Source organism: Panthera onca, chromosome B3 (genome assembly GCF_046562875.1).
Source record: "Panthera onca isolate mPanOnc1 chromosome B3, mPanOnc1 haplotype 2, whole genome shotgun sequence".
In the NCBI taxonomy this organism is placed as follows: domain Eukaryota; kingdom Metazoa; phylum Chordata; class Mammalia; order Carnivora; family Felidae; genus Panthera; species Panthera onca.
In genome coordinates, this window is record NC_138344.1 from 133,952,707 (window position 1) to 133,975,648 (window position 22,942).

Below are 22,942 nucleotides of genomic sequence, written 5' to 3' on the forward strand. Positions count from 1 at the left end.
AGACATTTATCTATCTGAAGAGAGGCGCTCTACAGTTTCCTTTCAGAATTATTCTCAGGAGCCAAGATGAAAGGCAGAGAAAGGAATCAAACTGGCTTACCAGTTTATACTGGGTATCACAATATACTATTTCCCCATTTCCCCATGTTCTCTGAGTGTCCCAGTGTAACAGCAGACAATAATCCAGCCCATACAAATTTGTTTTTATAATCCTCTTGCTCAAAATGGATATTATGGCAGAAAAAGTTAATATAACCTTGTATATAAGAATTTTGAAGGTCCTAAATTTTCCTCCAAAAGTGATTTTGACCGTGCTGTTTAAACAGTTATGATAAATACCAAAACTCTGTTGAGAAACTGAAAAGTTTTCCACTTAAAGAGATCTTCTAATATCAACTGCTTGCTATTCTATTCTAATCTTGGTAACTTTACGAAGACTACTGCTTAAGGACAAAAGTAGGAGGAATGTGTCCCCCGTTCCATGCTTCTCTCCTTCATTTCCAAATTTACAAAAACTGACTTCCAGAGAAAATCATGTGCAAGATTTGAGTATAGTCAGGCAGGGAAAAAACTATCAGGCTTCAAGTCTATTAAAAAAAAAAAAAAAAAGCCAGGGTGGCATTTCTGGACCAGACAGGATATCAAGGTGTTTCATGCAGTTAATTGTAAGTCTTCTTCAGAAGTTGTTGGGAAATCACCCCACAGAAGTGCAATTTTTGTTTTTCATTTTAAGCACTGCAAAATGAGCAAAAGAACCAATAGGTATCATTAAAATGGAAAATAAGAATTTCTAACTTCACACCATTATATTTACATCTGTTTTCAAGACCGAATCTATTCAACAGTACAGGCCTTTGAGTCAGGTGGACCTGTCAATTCAAGTGTTGTCCTTCTAGCAATTTATTGCTAAGTTTCCCTCTGCAAAGTGACCAGCTGTTTTAGAACTAATTTCTATTATAGCAGTTGGTGTCAGTTTTCTGCTTCAGTACCTGTAATTGCTAATAGCTGAGAAAGTGCAACTATCCATCAATGAAGGGGTATCTCTTACCTGTTAAGGGCCAATAGTTAATTTAACTGCTGGACCGGAATTTATGAAAGCATGGGGCGCTCCTCCCCTCTACTCAGGAGCTGTGAGAACACCAAGACAAGTGTTCCAGGAGCCCAACCAGCAGTGAGTTTAAACTGCACAGTTAAGGCACAAACATGGGACTTGCTAGGTAACAAAGGAAGACGTAATGTAATTAAACTTAAGATCTTCCTTCGCTTTATTGATAAGGTAACTTGATTAACTTCAATTATTAATAGCCAGAACTGGAGTCTCCGAAGTATCTCTAGACTGTAGTGAAATACACTTAAACGCTTATAGTTAACTATGCACCCAAAATTTGTTAAAAAAAAACAGCCAACAATAAAACTTGTTTCATGACTGTAACAAGTTACCACTTCCTGGTTTTCTTTCCAAGTATTAAATATAACCTTGTTTTTGGTACCACATGTTAGAATTTACTGAGGACTAAGCAAAAGAGTAGAAGCACACAGTGCTTCTTAGATTAACTCAGTTAAAAGTATGATACTTAAAATAGTATCATTTCCTGGATATGGATTTTTATTCACATTTGTAAACCCATTCTTAAGTTCTAAAAGCTTATTAAAAAAAAAAAAGTGAGGGTATGTGATGTCAAGGTATGTTTTCACTTCCTTAAAAGAATTTTAACACCTACGACAATAAAAGGAACCTATTTAAAAATACTGTTGCACTAAGGTGATAGCTGATGGTCCTTTGGCCACGTATTTATTTAGGGACCACCACTTACAACTCCAGCTGGTATTCCAAAGGGAGTAGTTAAAAAAAAAAGAAAAGAAACATACAACTAATACAATTTCTCTTACTCTTCACTTTTCTTTTTATTCAAAAGTCAAATATGTTATTTTTAAATCATCCAGCCTCAATTTAGATTTAATGTACCGTCATTTTCCCAAGATATGAAATTTCAGAATCTCTTTGGAATACTAATTTCACGTTTCTAGGTTTAACAAAATGGTTGAAATTTTAAATTCCACTCTATTTCCCTGAATTCTCAAGACAGTTGCTGATGTAAATTTTAATATAAAATATTTAGTCACAAAATAGTATTGCTTTTGTATGCACATAGTTGTAAGATTACTTTGTTTTTGTCAATAAAAACTATACCATCTTTCATAAAACTCTAAACAAATTAAGAACTGTGATGTAGAACAAAAATTACACATGGTAAAACAGGTACCAGCACAACGTTAGGTTATATTACATCAAAAAAAGTTTTAATGGTCCCAAATATATATACTCAACAACTAAGCATACACTCAGGGGAGAAAAAAATCAAAAACAAAATGAAACCAAAAAATTATGACACAAATGACCACATCTAGAATTCCACTCAATCTTTAATCAAGTAGGGACAAATCCCCACTTTAAAAAAAAAAAAAAAAAAATCTGCAGTTTGAAGGGCAAAGGGAACAGATAAAAAAGAGGAAACTTTATATTTGCCCCTCCCCCAAAGAGGTTTTCCAAACCTGTTGTAGCTTGACTAAAATGCTCAGAATGTATGGTTTTAAAGGCAGGTCTCTTTATACAAAGAAACTGCTGGCATTCTTAACTAGTGAAGAATCAGGGCACAAGAGCCTATTCTTCTGAGTCTCAAACGTGGTCCGAGAAAGCATATTCTGATTGTAGCAACTGACCAGTCAATCCAGAGTTCCACTTACAAAACCCCTGCCCTGTTGGCTTTTTGTTTCCATTTCCTTCCCTGAGAAAAGGGCAATGTGTGGTCCAAGCTGGAGAGCTCAAAGGCTTAAGTCTTTCCCCTAAATGTATAATATCCCCTCCTCCTGCTCCATTGAATTGGCACTTGATGAGCAGAAGTCAAGTGTGGGAGGCTGATCTGGATCAGTCATTCACAAGAGACCACTGCTTTGTTGTGGATTTTGTAGGGGGGAGGGGTAGAGAACCAGTTTTCTCAACAGGTACTGATCAGAGGCAGTTGCCATTATTAGGACTCAAACTTTGCTTTCTTTGACAACGGTAGCGTGTCTTCCTTATCTTCATCCTCATCATCGTCTTCATCGTCATCAGGATAATCTACCAGACCCACGAGGCCTCCCTGTTCAGAAATAAGGTTTATTTATTTTTTTTTTAACTACATTTCCAGCACATATTTTAAGTCTAGATAAAGGATACAGATTCCCCCCTCCCAATATACTGTGTGGTTACGTGAGATTAGATGCAACTGAAATTCACTGTATTTTCCCTAAGTTTTCCGTAATAAAATTTTTAGTCTATAATCCTAACAAATCACCCAGGAGATGGAATCAGTAATTACTGAATTGAAAAAATGTTTTAAAATTTAATAGTGCATTAACAAACTACAGAAGATCAACAGACCAGGAGGGCAGACCATTAGAATTTTAGGAAAGGGAGTCTGCCTTTCCTTCCAGCTTCCTTTTAGACCCGTGCCTTCGCCAGAAACCACTGCAGCTCTATTTAGGAGACTGTGGAAGAAGTCCCACTGCTCTGTGGTCCCTTCACTTCAGCATCTCTCAGATTCACTTCTTAGCCCTTAGGGGTCTCGTGCAATTGTCAAAGAAAAAACAACTGTGGGTGGGGCACTGTATTCCCGATTTAGATCAACGAATTCCACATGCCCAGTCTGCTAGTCCTGGGCAGCATAAGGTGGCCCAGGGAATAGGTTTTTATCCTAAGATTATGTCTTGTCCACATTTTTGGTGTTAAAATTTTGATCCTTTCTTATATGAAAAGAGATGATGGTTAATTCTTTTTTATAAACCTTGCTTGGAAAAATAGTGTTGGGAATGTCCAGGTATTTAATTATTTTTCTTCCACACAAGTCTTTATCTGGGTGTTAATTGGGAAAGTTGATAAAGAATAACTTTAAAATTTTGTGTATGTTTTGAAACAAATCTGAACCAGAGTTCTAAAATGCAAACCACCAAAATGATTTATTCAGACTTTGGTATTGGTCATAAAAAACTTTCAGAAATTGCTCAAGTTCTGCATACATTCAGGTAGTAGTGGGAGAATTATTCATTCCCTCTAGCTCAGAAAGGTTTGATCAGTTCCAAAAGACAGTACCCAAAGGAAATCTCAGTCACAGTTACTGTTGAACCAGATTAAATGAGAAAGGCCTGGAAGTCAAAATGTACCTTGGTAGTAATAGCTGCCGTCTGAGATGTACTTTTAGGGACAGATCCAGGAGAGCCTGGAGATCCTGGGGATCCCGGGGATCCCGGTGAACCAGGCAGATTTGCTGCAGGTGACTGGCTGGTGAGATTAGTTTTTGTTCCACTAGAGAGGGAAAGCTTGAAACTTGGGCTCTGCCGACCAGAAAGATTCGTTTTCAGAAGCACCTCTTTTTCCTCACTTTCTTTTACTAAAAATAAGAATATTGTCAATAGTTGTCACCCGTACTTGTCTTTTTTTAATCCCCCCAAATGAGGTGGCACTAAACACAATTTCCTAGCTTACTCCTTTGCTGGGGGAAAACACATGTTCAACACGCTACGAGAAGGGATGAAACCTTCCTTCTGTATCCAGTGTTTCCACCCTTCCCGAAATAATCTAGTTCTCCTATTAAGAAAATTTAGTCCATGCTTTCACCCCCAGCCATTAAGTCACATTCTGTAAAGCAACTAAGTCTTTGAAATCTAGGTCACAACACAAAGTAGATACTCGTTTTCTCAAGAAAGAGAGAAAGAAACCAGGGTGGGAAAGCTGTCATTTTTGCCCAGCTTTTCAACATACATTTCTTCCTTTCCATGAATTTACTTATTGGATCCATAATATCATCATCGTTTTTAGTTTTGTCAGATGGAGACACGACAGCTTCACCATCTTCCATGTCATCTTCATCAGTGTTAAACCACATCTCCTCTTCGTCTTCTAGTGTCCTGGCGTCTCTTCGATACCTGTGATTCCTCAAAATGGACCGCATGCTAGGAGTAAAGAGAAGAAAGTAAACCGACTCCTCCGCAGACTCCTTTAGACAGTCTTCAAAGTGGGGCTCCGAATTAGACCGTCTTAACAGAGCAAGGAGAGAACAGATTTATACACAGGCTAATGAAGAACCAGACTCTACCCAACCAGATTTTTCATATATGATTGAAAAAGTCCACCATCTCTAGTATCATGGATCAGTTATTAAACTTGTTAACATCAGGAATTAATCCTAATTCATGGATTTTAAAATCTACCGTAAGTATGTGAATTCAGGCATTTAGAAAAATATACAAGATTTCTTAAGTAACTGCTAACAAAGTAATTCAAAGCAAATCAATGAAGCCCCACTGCCACATAAGTGTTGGGTTTTCTTTTTCACTATCTAGTCTGATAAATGCCTGAGGAAGAGTCCAAGACCAAGCCAATATCCACCTACACCTTCAGGGCAACATTCACGTTGGCCATTGCAGAAAACTACAACTCCTGCTTATCCCATCCCTCCCTCCCCCAGCCAGGCCAGAAAGAGGCACCACCGTCGAAATTGAATAAATAGATTAAAAAATGTAGGAACTTACCTGTCAAGTTTGGGATTATCTTGCCTTTCTCTTTGTTGTTCAAATCTCAGTTTTAATCCTTTAAATGTCTGTACATAATCTACGTCTTCCAGCGCTTTCCAGTAATTTTCAATTACATGAGCAGTTAATGATTTTATATCTTCCTACAGAAAAGAATTATAATGATGAAAACATACAATAGGAAAAGGTTACTTTTGCTGAGAGGAGGCTTAATTGTAGAGAATTCAATAACCTGCCCCAAACAGATGAACTTCATAAAATTATAAGCCAGTCTTAATCAAATGCTGAAAATGGGCATAACTGGCTATGCTACGTACCAAAGTGTCTCTGATTTTTGGTGTATCTCAGAATTAACGGGTCTTCCCCAAGTAAATGCCCAGGTCCCACCCCAGATGATTCTTAAATTTAAGTAAGTGTGGGGTGGGATCAGCACGTCACAGAAAAGTGCTAGAGACAGATGGTGGTGATGGTTGCACAACAGTGTGAGCGCACTTAATGCCGATGAATTGTACACTTTTTAAAAAGGCAAATTTTGGGGGTTTCTGAGCAGCTCAGTTGGTTTCAACTCAGGTCATGAGCTGCGCGCATGCTCAAATATTTTTTTTTTTTTTTCAACATTTTTTATTTATTTTTGGGACAGAGAGAGACAGAGCATGAACGGGGGAGGGGCAGAGAGAGAGGGAGACACAGAATCGGAAACAGGCTCCAGGCTCCGAGCCATCAGCCCAGAGCCCGACGCGGGGCTCGAACTCACGGACCGCGAGATCGTGACCTGGCTGAAGTCGGACGCTTAACCGACTGCGCCACCCAGGCACCCCTCAAATATTTTTTTTAAAAAGGCAAATTCACATTATGTATGTTTCACCATAATTTTAAAGCATGTCACAGATAATTCTAACACACTGTTTGAGAACCACTAGTCTACTCTATTACTAAAGATTCAGAAGTCTGTAATGAAATTATTCTTTAAATTTTTTTTAACATTTATTTTTGAGAAACAGAAACCGAGCACGAGTGGATGGGGGCAGAGAGGGAGGGAGACACAGAATCCGAAGCAGGCTCCCAGGCTCTGAGCTGTCAGCACAGAGTCCGACGTGGGGCTCAAACCCACGAACTGTGAGATCATGACCTGAGCTGACGTCGGCACTTAACCAACTGAGCCACCCAGGCACCCCTGAAATTGTTCTTTGAAAGTATATGGGGAAAAGTCACAATTCAGAAGCCCTCAAAGTTTTGATGTGGTTTTTGTTAATTCTACTTTCTTAAAATGATTACCATGACAGTGTTAAATCAGTTGTCAAACTATCCTGTAAAGGATTCACAGCTGCTGAGAGACTGTATTCCTTTGAACTGAATCCCTTACAAGCTTCCGGTTACATGGGTTTTCTTTTTAAAATTTTCTCCAAGTATCACCTCAAGCCACAATATCAATAATGCATATTCAGTATTCTCAATTAAAACCAAAATTCTAACTGGAAAATACAGAACCTACCACTCTAATAAATTCAAACATCTCTATAATGGCAGAGTTCATCAGATTGTAGCGGGATCCGTTGTTGAGAAACGCTTTGACAACTGGTTCGAACAAAAAACTTTTCATTATGTAGCGGTTGTAAAACTCATCTTTCAATCCAATAATCTTTCTCTTAAAACGAAGAGCACCTGAAACACAGAGGCATCGTTGTTCAAATTATATACCCCACTTCCATATTTTAGATTAAAAAAAAAACAAAACAAAAAAACCTGTGTAATAAATAATTCTTCGTGCAGTGTTAGGTTACCACTTCCAGAAGTATGTACCTAAGGAACAGGGAATCACAAAAGGGTTACCAGAAAAACGTATTCTGGAAATAGTGTATGTCATGATAGAACACAAGTCTCAGAGAGTGGAAAAATTCTGGAACCTACTAATGACCAAAATGTACTTCACATCTAAAATAAGAGCTAAAACAGGGCTGACAAATGAATTAAGCTTTATACTAAAGATGCGAAAATTCTAAATACGTCCTTCTACAGTCACCTTGAAAACAACAGAAAAACCATTGTTTTATTAGGGCAATCCACGTATAATTTGATATTCATTATTTTTGGACACTCTTACTATTCTGCATCAGAGTTCTGGGTTTACGACGGTTGATCTGTCAATGTGTCAGGAGAACTACTATAAACCCACAAAACTCTGCACGACCCATAACTTGCCTTCCCATAATTTTGAAATAAATTTAGAGAATGTTGCTTTTAAAACGTGGTCCTCTAGGCTTATTGCAGCGAGTATGCTTTTTAACTTTTTTCCTAATTTTCCTTTTTACAATTAATTAGGCTTTAACTTACAGATTAAAAGGTATATTTACATCTTGAGGTATGGGGAGTTACTTAAGTCACCATTCGTCAAGATCCAAATATACTCAGACAGCTAGACAAACCCTCTTTACCTAAATGGAGTTTATCAGTAAGTTAATGCCCCAGTTATTGTAAACAGTTCAAAAAAGCATACTCACTTCATGCAGTCACATCGTCTTCGGTTGGCAAGATTAATTATTGTGTTTGTATTTTGGTTTCTTTGGAGATCATGGAAGTGGCTCGTTAAATTGCCAATTTGTTATTAATCAAGTCCTTCATGAGCAGGTAGCCAGGCAACCATGCTGACACGGTTTCTGGGTGGGAAGGCAGAGGAGTAAAGCAGCTCAATTTTTCTTTAGTTGGCAGAAAAGAGGTCCACAAGTGAATGCCCATTTAGGTACAAGCTGGTTATAAACTGCCTTAACAATGCAACTTATTGAAGAGTGTCTCTTTCTAAAGTGACACTCTGGGCAGGGAATTTCAAAATAATTTATAGAAGAGTAATTGCATTTTTTTTCAACTACTGAATTATTTTCAAATACAAAAGCATGGTGAAATTAAGACATTTTAAACAGTAAGAGGCACCTGTGTGTTAAGCCTAACAAGGGTTTATTTTCCCAAAACAGTGATTTTAGAGTTTGGTTTTTTTGTGATGTCACTTGACAAAGGAACTTCGTGAGGCAGTTCCATTTGTCAGAATAAAAAACAATCCATTGGAGCTCAGGCCAGATGTTCAGTTTTTAGTAATTAAGGCACGAGCTATTGTTTCAAGAATTAGTACTCTGAACTCTGCAGGCTTTGTGGAGACTTGTGTCCTACCATCACACACGCTAGCTGCACCCTGTGGTCTGCGTGCGGTTCCTAGGTAATTGGTAAGAAACTCCCTTCCTAGAATTCACTAAGACCGAGGTGTGCAGTGGGACCACTATTTCCTCAAGAGCAGTTCTGTCCAGAAACTGCTGGTGTAGATGGAGGACGGTTCTACTGGTCTTGGTTTTGTTCCTCCTTTCCATTTGCCCTCATTTATTTATATCCAGAAGTGGGTCACGTCCACTCAAAGTCTTCCCCGAAAGCAAACCTGCATCGAGAGTATCCAACCACTACTTGCCGTTGAATAAAGGTTGCTTTCAAAAATTTACCAGTGAGTTCTATCAAGTCAAGTTGCTCAGAGTAAATTCGAGAAAGCTTCTGGGAGAGGCCACAGCGGCATAACTGGAGGACTTTCGATGTAAAGTGCACTCTGCTTCCATGCTTCCCTCTAAACTTTCTCAACATTCCAGGAATCTCTGGTGCTTCGTTTCAATCATCTCTAAAGTCATTCCTCTTTACCTCACACAACGGGAGATTTCCTGTCACAAGTTGAGACTTTTTGCCTCATATGTAACTAATGATGGCCAAATAAAGCATCTACAGTAACATTTTTATTTCATTCCTTTTATAGATGTCCACATTTTTAACAAAAAAACTAGACATGAACCCTGAAAAACCAAGGAAATGAAGACTGATAAAACTGCTCTATGTAGATATCTAACCTATAAAGGCCTAAATGGTGAAAGGACTGCTGGTCTCCCCTACAGAACCGATTTGTTGGCTTTAGGATAAAAGCCTTCTAATAAGCAGTGGATATTAAAAAAAAAAAAAAAAAAAGGCAAGTTCGGTGAAGTTCCCAACTTGTTTACATTTAACCACTCATTCGTTACCTGCTGTCCTTATAATGTGGCGTCTAAATTCACCTGTAATGAACACTGTACCTAACGTTTTCTTTCAGTGTGATGTTAGCAGACTGAAAACGTTCTACCTCTCCTCAAATTTATACTTCGTTCTTTAAGAAATCCTCGATCAAAAACTCCTACTCTATACTCTACAGCCAGTCCTCGAGTGCTTATTCCTTATGACTGGCATCCTCTTCCAGAAACTACTCATGTTCTCAATCTGGGAAGACAGCCACACGGAGAATAATGTGAGAGTGAGTTAGGTTTAATGCTAACTCCGTTTGGAAAATGCAAAGAATAAAGCATAACTAAGATTTTCCTCCAATATAAACCTTCCCTGAAATGAAATCTCTTCATAGTTCTCATTAAATGTTGAGACCTTTTCTTGATGATACTGCAAGCAAAATAATGAGATCAAGAACTGCGAGCCAAAAGCCTTTTTTATCCCTCTCCTGCCACTCTCCCGCTGGACTCGTGTGTTCTACCTACCCCAGACCGTTAACATGCCACACTTTCCCCACATCTGCACATTAGCCGTGTGTTCAGCCAAGCATGTCGCATTCTCCCATGACCAGTACAACCCAGTTGACCTCTTTTGCAAAATTTTCCTGATCTGACTCATTCGTGGAGAATAAATTCTTTCCACTATGCTTCCAAACACACCTCGATATAGTACTTAGGGCATTGTATTTTGATGGTTACAGGACTATCTCCTCATGAACTCTGATCCCTTTGACAGCTGAGTCCAGGTCTTAATCATCTTCATTTTCTTTGTACCAGGTATTTAGCATACTTCATCAAGTCTAAGATGCCACTGATTACAAGAAACTTTTCCTACTCTAAGAAAACCAAACCAACCAAACTATCATTCACAACAACATGCCATTAATTTTAAGACTCACCTTGATCTCACAGATGACAAATGTCTAAAGTGCAGAGCTTAGTACTGACAAAATAGGATAGTAGGTACTTGATACATTTATTGAAATAAATGATCAACATACTCATTTATTTAGTTTTTCCATTCTGTCCTAAACTGCCTTTCCCCGCACTTGAACAAAACCTTCTATTCTAACACGAAAGAAGTGTTCATTATGAATTCACTCTCAATTTAGTCAGGGGGCTCTCACTTTTGCTGTGGTTGGTATAGAAGGAAAGTGAATGAGTTTAAAAAGCCCTTCTTTTGCAAATGCTGAGCTCATGGATAGTACATTAGTAAGGCAGGACTGAAATAATGCATTTGTTTTTTTTGTTGTCCCATTTATTTTTTTGTTGTTCTTAGCAGTCTAGATTAATGCCACACATGCTCCGTGTTACCTTTGGCTGAAAAAGTTTACCAAGGGTAGCATCAAAGTTTCTGGACAATCAACAGAAACTAATTTCACTAAATATCTGAAAGTTGAAAAATGAAAATATACTATGACTACGTGTAGTCTCAGTCCATACTGCTGTGTGTACATTGGCCCGAAAAACTAAGTCAACTATAGCGGTTACCCTGATAAAAATGTTTAATGTTTTTAGAAGGAAATCTACTTCTACTTACTTTATTTTTTTTTTCTTAATTTTTTTAACGTTTTTTTATTTTTGAGACAGAGAGACAAGAGCATGAATGGGGGAGGGTCAGAGAGAGGGAGATACAGAATTTGCAACAGGCTCCAGGCTCTGAGCTGTCAGCACTGAGCCCGACATGGGGCTTGAACTCACGGACCGCGAGATCACGACCTGAGCTGAAGTCGGCCGCTTAACCGACTGAGCCACCCAGGCGCCCCTCTACTTACTACTTTAAAGATAAAATACTGTAGAGCAAATCAACATCAGACACATCCTTATAAAAATAATGTTCTTATAATGTTAAGGATATTTTAAAAATCCATTAAGTAAAAAAATTGTAAAAGAAGTTAAAAAAAAATAGCAAAAAATGGATATATGTGTATATACATATATTCAGGCCTTCAATTAGTGAATGACTGTGATGCCTTTAAACAATGACAAAACAACCAAACTTACCCATAAAAACCAAAAGACAAATTACCAGCAGACATTTTATCGAGCCTCTAAGGTACCCCCACATTGGTCTGTCAACTTACCAAAGGCTGGCTGCTACATGATCAAGTACATTCTCAAATAACCTATTTGCAATTCTGAAACATGTTTTATTTCAACAAATAGGGCCTTAACACAGTTAAGTTTTGAAAAACGTGTACAACTAAGAACAATCCATGTGTTGCTCTAAGAGAGCTGACAAACTTTTCCCATAAAGGTTTACAAGTCCACATTTTAGGCTTTATTAAGCCACATATGTATGGCGTCTGTAGCTTTTTTTTTTTTTTAACAACCCTTTAAAAAACATGAAAACCACTTTTCAGCTTGTAAGTTGTGCAAAAATAGACCACAGCCTGGATCTGGTCACCTCTGAAGTCTGCCCCTCTTGCTCTGAATTGTCAGAGGTAATAAAATGTTATACTGTCCGGCACTGGTTGTTGTATGTAAAGTGATGAATCACGGTATATACACTGTATGTTAGCTAATCTGACAAATTATATGTTCAAAAAAATGTTATATTGTCAAATAGAAATAAACATGAGAAAAAAGTATGTGTGCAGTCAATGAATGGACCATCTACAGACATTTGTGCTGGGCATTTTGTAACTCGGAATGTGTTTTAGGAAGTCAGTGCTGTTAGCTATCAATTTCCAAATTACAAAAATATTCTTCATGATTTAGTGTGAGACCCAGGAACGCCTAATTTATAATTAGTAATGCAGTCCTAAAAAAGTTACGGAGGTAAAATGATCTAAGGTGCCATTTTAATAATGGAATACTTTAATATGAATTTTGTAGATGCACACCAACCCCTTTGCTTACATAACTGAGAAATATGCAAATGAGGAAAATCATCTCAAAATGTGGTGAAATTATATAATCAGTGTAGTTTCCTATTAGAATGTAGGTCTCTTGACCTGAAATCCATGATCTTTTCTTAGGCAGTTAAGACCCAAAGGTACCAACAACATGATAATATATCAATGATAAATAATTCCACCAGAAGTAACACTTACATAATGCCAAGAAAGCATGCTTTGAGGCCATAAGAACTAGCACTCTCCGGAGGATGTCCTTATTAATAATGTAGTTCTTTATGTGGTAGGTATGGTGCTCCACACAAAATGTTAACAACTCCAGTACAAGTGCCAACAACTGGGCAGTCTGAAAATCATCTAAAAACAAAACACAATTGTATTTAATGACCAATATTCTTTTCCTTTCCAAATGTAAGTATCTAAACTCCAATCAAGTAAAATCCTATCAATCCAAAATTTTATTTTTTATATGTTTATTTACTTGCGGGGCGGGGGGGGGGGGGGGGGGTGGTGGATAGAGAGAGAATCCCAAGCAGGCTTTCAGCTGTCAGCGCAGAGCTCAACACGGGGCTTGACCTGACAAACCGTTGAGATTGTGATCTGAGCTGAAATCAAGTCAGATGCTTAACCAACTGAGCCACCCAGGTGCCCCAACCCCAAATTTCAAGTTAAGGAAAAGGGAACAAACAATGGATTCCTATCCTACCTAATGTGCCAAGAACCGTGCTTTACATTTTCTTCAGCAACTCTAAGAGGAATTTGTTTCACAAAACCCAAGTATGAACAGCAAGGCAGAGATGAGACATGAATCTATTAGATCCGCTTTATTCCAAGGTGCAAGAATGCTCTACCATGTCTTAACACATCCCTCATAGGATGGACAGTACACATGGCACAGGAGGGCTTGAAAGATACCATCGGGTCTTTGGTGGAATTATTCTCTCTGCTCCTATGATTCCAATGTGTTTTGTGGCTCCTTTATTACACAGGATGAATCCACACTGAGTTACAATCGTTGGCTTATCTTTCTTCCTCACCAGGCAGAAGGCTTCTGGAAGTATTTTACTTACTTTTTTCATTTCCCCCATTTAGCCCCTAAAGATTATATACAGCACAGTGCCTTCCACACAACAGGTTTTTAATAAACGTTTAAAGAACTAAATAAATGTGTTTGGAAAAAAGCCTTAAGCTTTACCTAGTACAAATAAAGTAGACAGAAAAATGAATTATCACGGTTCCCAGACTTAATCCTAGAGTCACAAAAAACTAAATTTAACATTTATTTTCTAAGCGGTATGTAAGTTATATTGTACTGATAATTCATCGAGAACAAAATCATCTTCTCGAAACATCAATAAAGGATTTCCCTTGAACATCCTAAAACTACTCTCTGGGGGCACCTGGGTGGCTCAGTCAGTTGAGTGTCCGACTTTGGCTCAGGTCATGATCTCACAGTTTGTGAGTTCGAGCCCCGCGTCGGGCTCTGTGGTGACAGCTCAGAGCCTGGAGCCTGCTTCCAATTCTGTGTCTCCCTGTCTCTCTGCCCCTCCCCTGCTCATGCTCTGTCTCTCTCTCTCTCTCAAAAATAAACATTAAAAAAAAAAATTTAAAAAAACCCACTCTCTGAAATACACACACGCAAGCTAAAGGAATGAAATGCAGAAATAATGAGTCATCAGTATATGAATAATCCCCCATGGAAAGAAAGAGTTTAATAGTGAGCACAGCCTTGCTCTGCACATCTGGAGTGCAAATAACAAAATTACTTTTTTCATAATTACTTCCATTTTTTTTAACCTATGTAAATAAAAATAAAAAAATATGAATATTGCCTTAAAAACTTTTAAAATTCTGAAAGCAACAATTATCTCCTATTATGTTTTATTGTCTTCAATTATAGTACTTTTAAAGAAATTTTACCTTGAGCACCTTTTTTGAAAATGTATCCAAATGACTTGAACTTTTAAAGACTATTACTCTACATCAACTCTGAATTTCAGAATTCAAGAACAAAGAACTTCACTACCAACCTGCATTATCTTACCTTTGCTGGGTTTGTCTTCTGTTGTATTTGCCAGTAAAGGAGCAGTGAGGACATGCATACAGTGCTTATAAAAGAAACCCAGAAACTCAGTCTTCTCTGTTTTCTAAGGAATCAAAAACACTTCCATGAACTTTAACGGCATTGGTTCCTACCAGCAATAAACAATATACTAGTATGAAAATGAGAAAAATGCCTGTGGCTTACATTGGCAGTAGCTAACATGTTCTCTGGGTCAACTAAAGTTCGAAGCAGGCCCATAAGTTGGACTGCTCCTCCAAGTTCAGGGTCTGTATCACAAATCATATGTTCTATAATGAGGTTGATGAGCAAAATATCCTGGTGAGAAAAGTACATACAATAAGGATCACTTACTATGAGTGGGAATGTAAAAGCACACACTATGACACGTTACAGCATTATACTAGCTGCCTTGTTAACTGCAAACAAAAGAAATGACTAACTTCTTTAACAGGATATACGGCAGTGTTTCCCTCAAGCACGCTACAGGCACATTTACACTAAGTAGTACAGAAAAGAAAGTCTCTTTCTTTCTCTCTGATCTTTAAATCCCTTCGATTAAGGCAAACACAAAGTTCATTTGGTGCCAGGAGAGCTTTGTACTTCTTGATAACAAAATTTCCCTTCTGAAGACAGCTAATGGGCTTTCAGTTTAATAGTAAGAATATTTAGCTAGAATTTACAGCATTGTTCTATTTTCACTGCATTTCTATAGATTCCTTCTACTTATGGCAAATGATATCTGTATGTGTTCTCCATTTATGGAAATGATACAAAATTTCCATTTAAAATAAATTTAGTCGGTACCTAAATGTGTGAAGTTAGAAGAAACAAGATTATGGTATTTAGATAGCATAGAGAACAAATGTATTATAATGATTCCCAATGTCAATGAAAACGGATTGCTAGTTTTCCCGAAGCTCTATGACTGCAGTTCCTAGCCCAAGGAGTAAAATAAAAACAGAGAGGGATTCAGTGAGGAAATCTCTGCTCTTGCCTGTATATTCAGCAGTAGGATGGACATAAAGATCGAAATTGGGAATTAAGAGGCCTACTGCATGAAAGTGACATACTAAATTAATGTATGTGCAACTAGTGAGTTTCAGGGCCAACAAGAATAATAGCCTTTATTTTTAATCATACAGGTATTTTGGTTTTCTGGATAGGACTACTTATAAAAGAAAAATGTGACATAACATTTAACAGTCCAAACTGGTACTTTTCTACACTTACCCTGGTACTACGATTAAAAAACAAACAAACAAAAAGACCAACCCTTAAATACAGAAAATGACTAGGCATTCCACTTCATTTTGACATTTTATTTAAGACTTTTTAAAAAAGTAAAATCTATTTTCTCAATTTGTAAAAAATGCAAGAGTTCTGCATAGATTTTTTTTTTTTCCTAAATGCCTCCCTCCCCTTTCAAGATGCAGTTGAGGGCAAAACATATTAGTTTATTTTTAGAAGTCACTTCTAAAATTTTATGGGAGCAGGAAGAAAAAAAATTCAGAATCATTGGATCAAATATCTAAGAATAAAACAGAAGAGCACACACATTTGGGGCTGCTGCATACGCCATATAGCACACTCCAGGAGCATGCTTCACACTCCAGATTCTCTCACTTTAAAATTGACGTGTGTGTGTGTGTGTGTGTGTGTGTGTGTGTGTGTGTGTGTGTGTGAGAGAGAGAGAGAGAGAGAGAGAGGGAGAGAGAAAGAGTAAACAAGGCCACAGCTCGTTCCCTAATGGTCAGGCAGTAAAGAAAGTACCCTAAATACTTTTCCAAGGGACTGTGCTTCCTTTCTTCACTCCTGGTGTTTTTGAGAATCTATCCCTAGCAAAGCCAATGTTTTCCTAGGGAAGTTACTTATAATTCCACATACAGAAGAACAATTTATTGATTAACGATTCAAATAAGATAGCATATCAAGTTAATGACAGAAGAAATGTGATCTCAAAAATTTAAAAAGAAACTTAAGGTGAGCATTAACAAATAACTGCTGTATAAACTAAGGAGCCAATTTAGGGGAAGAAAAAGCCATGTGTATTATGGCTACACTTTTCCCAAATATTAGCTATTTGAATCTTTAAAAATAAATAGTAAATACAGTTACAGCTCCCCATGTACAAATACTTACTGTTAGCGCAAATAATATTTACCTTGTTGGTTATTTTTTGCTCTGTTAACTTCTTACTTACATCATCATTCTGTTGTGCCTCCTGCATGACAAACTCTCGTACCATGGATGGATTATATTCAACCAAGTATGAGAATATATCAGTAGCAGCACTTCGCACCTGTGTATCATCCATGCCCTGCAGATAAAAAGCACTTATTTCTCCTAAAATTATAAAAATATGGAACTTACAGCTACGTAAACCCAAAACCTAACAAATTATAAGAAAACAATGCAGTAAGAAAGAGGTCAAGGTAATCTGGCACGTAAAACCTGTTCTGTGGATAAAGTTATACTTTCTTTTATTCCTGTTTACTTTTCTTCTGTAACATTTCAACGGGCTGCAAATTTAACAATTTATTTAAAAATACGGAAAATTCCTGAGTATTCTTTCAATAAAGTTTAAGGACTCTTCTCTACCACTAGAATTTCATAGTTTTTACCGTATGTAATAATACACAGCTAATATTAAATCTTGGCTATTACCAAATAATTGCATGTAGCATAAAAATATATTATCTTTGTGGATTAAAAATATAATGGAAATTAAATAGAAACAAACTTACAAGGATGACTTCTAAAGCTGGTAATATGCCCATGTTTGACAAAGTCTTGAAAAAAGCATCTCTGTTTTGAGGTTGAAGCGTTTGGGAAAATGCACAAAATTCTTTTAAAAAGTTAACCTAAAAGAAGGAAAAGGACAAGTGAATATAAAAGATCTGTTGTTTTAGTTTTGTGCCTTTCATAAGTATCAAATTTCTTACCAATTCCTGTCTCTTTTCCTCATCTGTTGCTTCATCTGTTAGTTGTGCAAACAAATCTGTCAGAAATTTTTCATCTTCCTGTTAAATCAAAGGACAAATTTATACTAATGGTTAAGAATATATTAAAACATAATTTTCAGATACTAGAGAAGGTACAAACTCAGTAACTGGAAAAAGGAAAGATGGTATTGGCAACGGTACTCTTTAAAAAGAGAGAAGGAGATGGGGCGCCTGGGTGGCGCAGTCGGTTAAGCGTCCGACTTCAGCCAGGTCTTGATCTCGCGGTCCGTGAGTTCGAGCCCCGCGTCGGGCTCTGGGCTGATGGCTCGGAGCCTGGAGCCTGCTTCCGATTCTGTGTCTCCCTCTCTCTCTGCCCCTCCCCCGTTCATGCTCTGTCTCTCTCTGTCCCAAAAATAAAAAAAAAATAAAAGCGTTGAAAAAAAAAAAAGAAAAAAAAAATAAAAAGAGAGAAGGAGAAACCAAACTATTAAAGGAGAAACTGGGGATTTATAAAGGAAAATTATTCTTTATATTTGGGCAAGGCTTTAATTTCCTAAGCCTATTTAAGGGCCACCGTGTGCATATTTTAGGCTTTGTGGACCATATGGTCCCCGCCACGATCATTTAACTCTGTTGTTATAGTAAGAAGCAGCCGTAAACAATATGTAAATGAGCGTGGCTGTGTTCAAATAAAATTGACTTCTAAAAAAGGATATGGGCTATAGTTCGCAACCCCCTCATTTACACAGGATTTTAAAACCTTACCTTTAGAGGGTAAGGTTCTACAACCTCTCAAATGAAGGTAAAAATTAAGAAAAGCTTCCTTTGGGGTGCCTGGGTGGTTCATGTGGTTGAGCATTCCATCTTCATTCAGCTCAGGTCATGATCCTATGGTCTGTGGGTTCAAGCCCACGTCGGCTCTCTGCTGTCAGCACAGAGACCACTTCAGATCCTATCCCTCCTTCTTTGCCCCTCCCCTGCTCACATTCCCATGCTCTCTCGCTCAAAAATAAAACATTTTAAAAATGTATTTTAAAAACAAAATTGTTTTAAAGCTTTATTTATTTTTGTGAGAGAGACAGTGTTGTGAGCAGGGGAAAAACAGACAGAGAGGGAGACACAATATCCGAAGCAGGCTCCGGGCTCCGAGCTGTCGGCACAGAGCCTGATGCGGGGCTCGAACCCACAAACCACGAGATCATGACCTGAGCCGAAGCTGGATGCTTAACCGACTGAGCCACCCAGGCGCCCCTCCATCACTATTTTTCACTAAGATTTTATTATACTTTGGGGCACTGGGGTGGCTCAGTCAGTTAAGCGTCCGATTCTTGGTTTCACCTCAGGGCATGATCTCATGGTTTGTGGGTCTGAGCCCCACATTGGGCTCCATAGCTAGCAGCACAGAGCCTGCTTGGGATTCTCTCTTCCTATCTCTACCCCTCATGCTGTCTCTGTCTCCCTCAAAATAAACTTAAAATATCTATATCGATATAAAAAATTTTGTTATACTTTAATTCCATACTACCTCAGCTAGATTCAACCACTACTTCAGCCCTACAGACATGCCTAAGTTAAAAATATATACTTAGTACGTATGTATAGATACATGCATATGTGTGTATGTAATCTCCCACTAGAATATAAACTCCATAGTCTCTGTTGTACGTGCTCAGGAAACATTTTCTGTGATATTAAATTGGTTAATCCTACCTTTACTTTTTCTAAAATATACAAACAGACCATACCTCAAGTGGCACCCAAATTCAAGACACATCCCAGATAGATATAACATATCCCACCAAGTGGAAATCAAATGATTGAAAACGATTCTCTGAATTGCTCTATTTGGGGATACAGAAGTTCAGAGAATAAGAATGTTTAAAAAAAAAAAAAATGTTTAATATGGGGTGCCTGGGTGGCTCAGTTGGTTGAGCGTCCGACTTCAGCTCAGGTCAGGATCTCGCAGTTTGTGAGTTCGAGCCCTGCATCGGGGCTCCGTGCTGACAGCTCAGAGCCTGGAGCCCGTTTCAGATTCTGTGTCTCCCTCTCTCTGCCCCTTCCCCGCTCATGCTCTCTCAAAAATGAATAAACGTTAAAAAAAAATTTTTTTTTAAATATTTAATGTTACACAGAGCAGTTAAGAGTAAGGGGAGAATATGATTGTGTACATAAGGTGGGTAGAACCTGGTTTAAATTATATCTCAATCACCCTTTTCAAAATTTATAAAATTCTTTCCTTCGTACCAGCACTTTGGATCTAAGTGGCCCCGCATCATGAGACACAAAACTACAGCACTGGCAGCCAAGATTTTGCAAAGTATACTGTAGGGAAACAGACTCAATAACTTGAAATTACTCATACTTAATGAATAAAACTGGCATCTCACAGGTATGAAGAACAAGAAAACACAGAAGTGACAAATCCCTGCATAACAAAATGAGAATCATGTGAAGCTAAAGGAAAAGACCAGAAGCACTCAGGACTATCAAGGAAACCAGAACAGAGGCTCCAGTAAAAACTAGATGCTTATCAAAGAACAAATAGAAATTGGTACTGGAACCTTCTCCCTGTTCTATATCAATCACAATACACTGTACAGAGATTACTATTGTCCTTTACTGTATTGACTGTATTATTTGTTTAAATGTCTCTCTTAAAAAGAATGGAGAACATGTCAAATCAGTCAACATGAACTGGAATTATTCCTAGCTCCAGGACAGCGGTGTTGGTAAAATGACTTTTCTATTTGGGGCGCCTGGGTGGCTCAGTCGGTTAAGCGTCCAACTTTGGCTCAGGTCATGATCTCACAGTTTGTGAGTTCGACCCCCGCATCGGATTCTGTGCTGACAGCTCAGAGCCTAGAGCCTAAACTTTGGATTCTGTCTCCTTCTCTCTCTGCCCCTCCCCACTTGTGCTCTGTCTCTCAAAAATAAATAAAAATGAAAAAAAAAAAAAAAAAAAAGACTTTTTTATTTGAACTTATAGTTTTGTTTCTTTAAGGTGACAAAGGCAAGAACCCTGAAAATACATCAATATTCTAAAAAGGAACAACCATAAAAATTAAACTTACTACTTTATTCATAACATGTCCTATCAAGCAGCTCTTACTGACATTTATTTGCCTCCTTTAACAAAACCAGGTTTCAATTATTTGTAGATCTGAGGTAAAGTCTTAGACCTTTCACGTCATATCATCTGTCTGTTATTCTTACAATATCATGGGCATCAAAGAAACAAAAAACATGGCAGGTGCACAAATCATAGAACTTTGTGCATAGCGCAAAGATTTATCTCGGTTAGACTAGACTAATTCCTACACTGTAGGATAATATCCTGAGAAGTTTTTGGACCTTGAAGGTGTTACAAATGTGGATTGCTGGCTAGCTCTCGTAGATTTTAATTTCTGTGCTTTGTGCAGAATCCAGGAAACATTACACCCTAGGCAATTCTGATACAAGCACCCCCAGAACACCAGACCTGAGAGACTGGGGATACTGTAAAAAGAAAATTTGGGGTTTAGTAAGGCAAATATTAATAGATACTTTAAAATAATGCTCAAAAGGCTTACATCACGTTCATGCATGATCTTTTATCGTCACATGACTTTACAGGGTAGATACTAATATCACCATCCTTCCGATCAGGAAACCGAAGCTTCAGGAGGTTAAGAAAGTTGCCCAAGTCACATAGCTATTAAGTGACAGGTGGAGCTGTAACTCAGATCCACATCCAACTTCCCCCTACTCGTCTAATAAAGAAGCATGCATGCCCTTTGCTAAGGAGACACGCAACTATAATTTGCCAACATCTGTATTCCCTTGACCCTGAAAACTGGGTCCCTTTATATATAATTACCTGGCAGTGTTACCAATTCTACAGAACTTATATTCTTCAGTTAATTCTACATTCAACCATTTCATTAAGACCATTCCCTTAACTTCTTCAAGCCAGACTTCTTTATCACATTTACCTTCCCTGACGTAAACATAACACCCCTCTGGTCCCACAGTATTATATATTATAGTCTCTTCTAATAACACCAACATACATACCTTCAGACAAAAATCAAAACTCAATTTAGGTATTTAAAAGGAACAATAAATTACTTCTGCTAAATCAATTAACAGTTTAAATGGTATCAATCAAGAAGTATCTCTAAGTAGGAAAATAAAATGATCTAACTCACCTGTAACATACCAACAATTTCTACCTTATTGAAAAAGATAAAGGAGTGAAGTGTTGATAACATATTTTCTTCAAAGACTGAAGGGGTAGGTAGAACCATATCTTGGATGTACTGAACTCTGTATGTCTGATGAATTTTTTGTTTCAGCTCAGGATCAGATATGGGAATCACTTCCTTAAACTTGGCTGTTTTTGTTAGAAATTCCCTGTGTTTTCGTGGTTGTGATAAAGCAGGATCATATTCTAAGCATCCAATGACGTCCATTATACATTCCTCAGAAAACATAACTTCGAAAAGAGCAGTTCGATTCAAGAGGAAGATGCCTTTGATAATTTCATACAAGTGGTGCAGTCCTTCAATATTTTCCAAATCCTCACACACATGAAAAAGCTCTAAGAGCTTTTTAATATAACCCTCATTTTCCAGTGCTAGTGCAAGTTTTTCACGACGCAGGGGGGAAGGTAAAGATGATGCCACAAGTTCTGCAATTTCCTCAAGGCGACTTAATTCACAAGATGGCAATTCTAAACCCGGTGATGACATATCATCAAAACGCTCCTCTTCAGATTCATCTACGAGATCCTGAGTGATATCCACTGAAGGGTCCTTTCCTTGAACCTATTAAATAAGATTTACGATGGCTGTCATAGAATATAATCAAGCAAATCTAAATGATATTCTTAGATGAATACAGGAGATGTTTTAAGAATCCTAGCACTGTATGCCAGGAGAGCCACCAAAGTTTAAGTAAAATTCAAATAAATATCAAACATCATAATGTTGTGATCACAGAAAACATGTAATTAATTATAAGCTACAAGGAAAATTTTAATATCAATTCCTGAAACCAAGGGCCAATGACATGTGCAAACTGGCTTTGGACCAAAGTGAGTCAGTGACATGCTATGAATGCTGGTTGGTGGCCCCAAAATATCAGTTAAGAAAAACTATGGGAAACAAGCATATTTACACAAAAGTGAAACTATTTATAAAAAGCAACTGTAACATACACGTAGTAGAGCACAGTAGAGCAGAGTCCCCAAGGTTATCTACTAAAAGTAACCAAACCATGGAAGTTTTCCTTTCTATTCACCCAAATCTATAGGTTTCATGATCCCTTCCAAGAAGCCCGAAAAGTGTTGTAAGCCCCAACTTAATGTCAATATATGGGCTCTCAGGGTTCACAATTAAATACATTTTAAGGTAAAAGGATATTTTTACCAAAGGGCATAGACTTATTTTGAAATAAAATAAGTTTTGCTATCTT

At 37.7% G+C, this 22,942-nt stretch overlaps 1 protein-coding gene and 1 long non-coding RNA gene across 3 annotated transcripts in view; both read right to left on the minus strand.

Annotated features, from left to right (window-relative positions):
• Positions 1 to 1,395: 1,395 nt before the first annotated feature.
• The window catches only part of PPP4R3A (protein phosphatase 4 regulatory subunit 3A), a 39,752-nt gene continuing 18,205 nt past the window's right edge, over positions 1,396 to 22,942 (minus strand). Inside the window, exons 4-15 of one of the 2 annotated variants that reach the window (XM_060620566.3) lie at positions 21,676 to 22,293; positions 17,489 to 17,566; positions 17,291 to 17,407; positions 16,747 to 16,863; positions 14,730 to 14,861; positions 14,526 to 14,628; positions 12,680 to 12,838; positions 7,061 to 7,230; positions 5,569 to 5,711; positions 4,799 to 4,989; positions 4,201 to 4,427; positions 1,396 to 3,140 (exon numbers count right to left, since the gene is read on the minus strand). In XM_060620566.3, the coding sequence (XP_060476549.1) occupies positions 3,030 to 3,140; positions 4,201 to 4,427; positions 4,799 to 4,989; positions 5,569 to 5,711; positions 7,061 to 7,230; positions 12,680 to 12,838; positions 14,526 to 14,628; positions 14,730 to 14,861; positions 16,747 to 16,863; positions 17,291 to 17,407; positions 17,489 to 17,566; positions 21,676 to 22,293 (2,166 nt within the window). In that variant the 3' untranslated portion in view covers positions 1,396 to 3,029. Of the gene's footprint in view, positions 3,141 to 4,200; positions 4,428 to 4,798; positions 4,990 to 5,568; positions 5,712 to 7,060; positions 7,231 to 12,679; positions 12,839 to 14,525; positions 14,629 to 14,729; positions 14,862 to 16,707; positions 16,864 to 17,290; positions 17,408 to 17,488; positions 17,567 to 21,675; positions 22,294 to 22,942 lie in introns of both variants that reach the window. The other variant, XM_060620565.3, reaches the window with a different exon arrangement.
• LOC132670221 (uncharacterized) lies at positions 17,574 to 21,669 on the minus strand. The gene is made up of 3 exons (XR_009606536.3): positions 18,278 to 21,669; positions 17,974 to 18,187; positions 17,574 to 17,719 (listed from the first exon to the last, which is right to left on the minus strand). It is a non-coding gene; the product is annotated as an uncharacterized LOC132670221 (long non-coding RNA).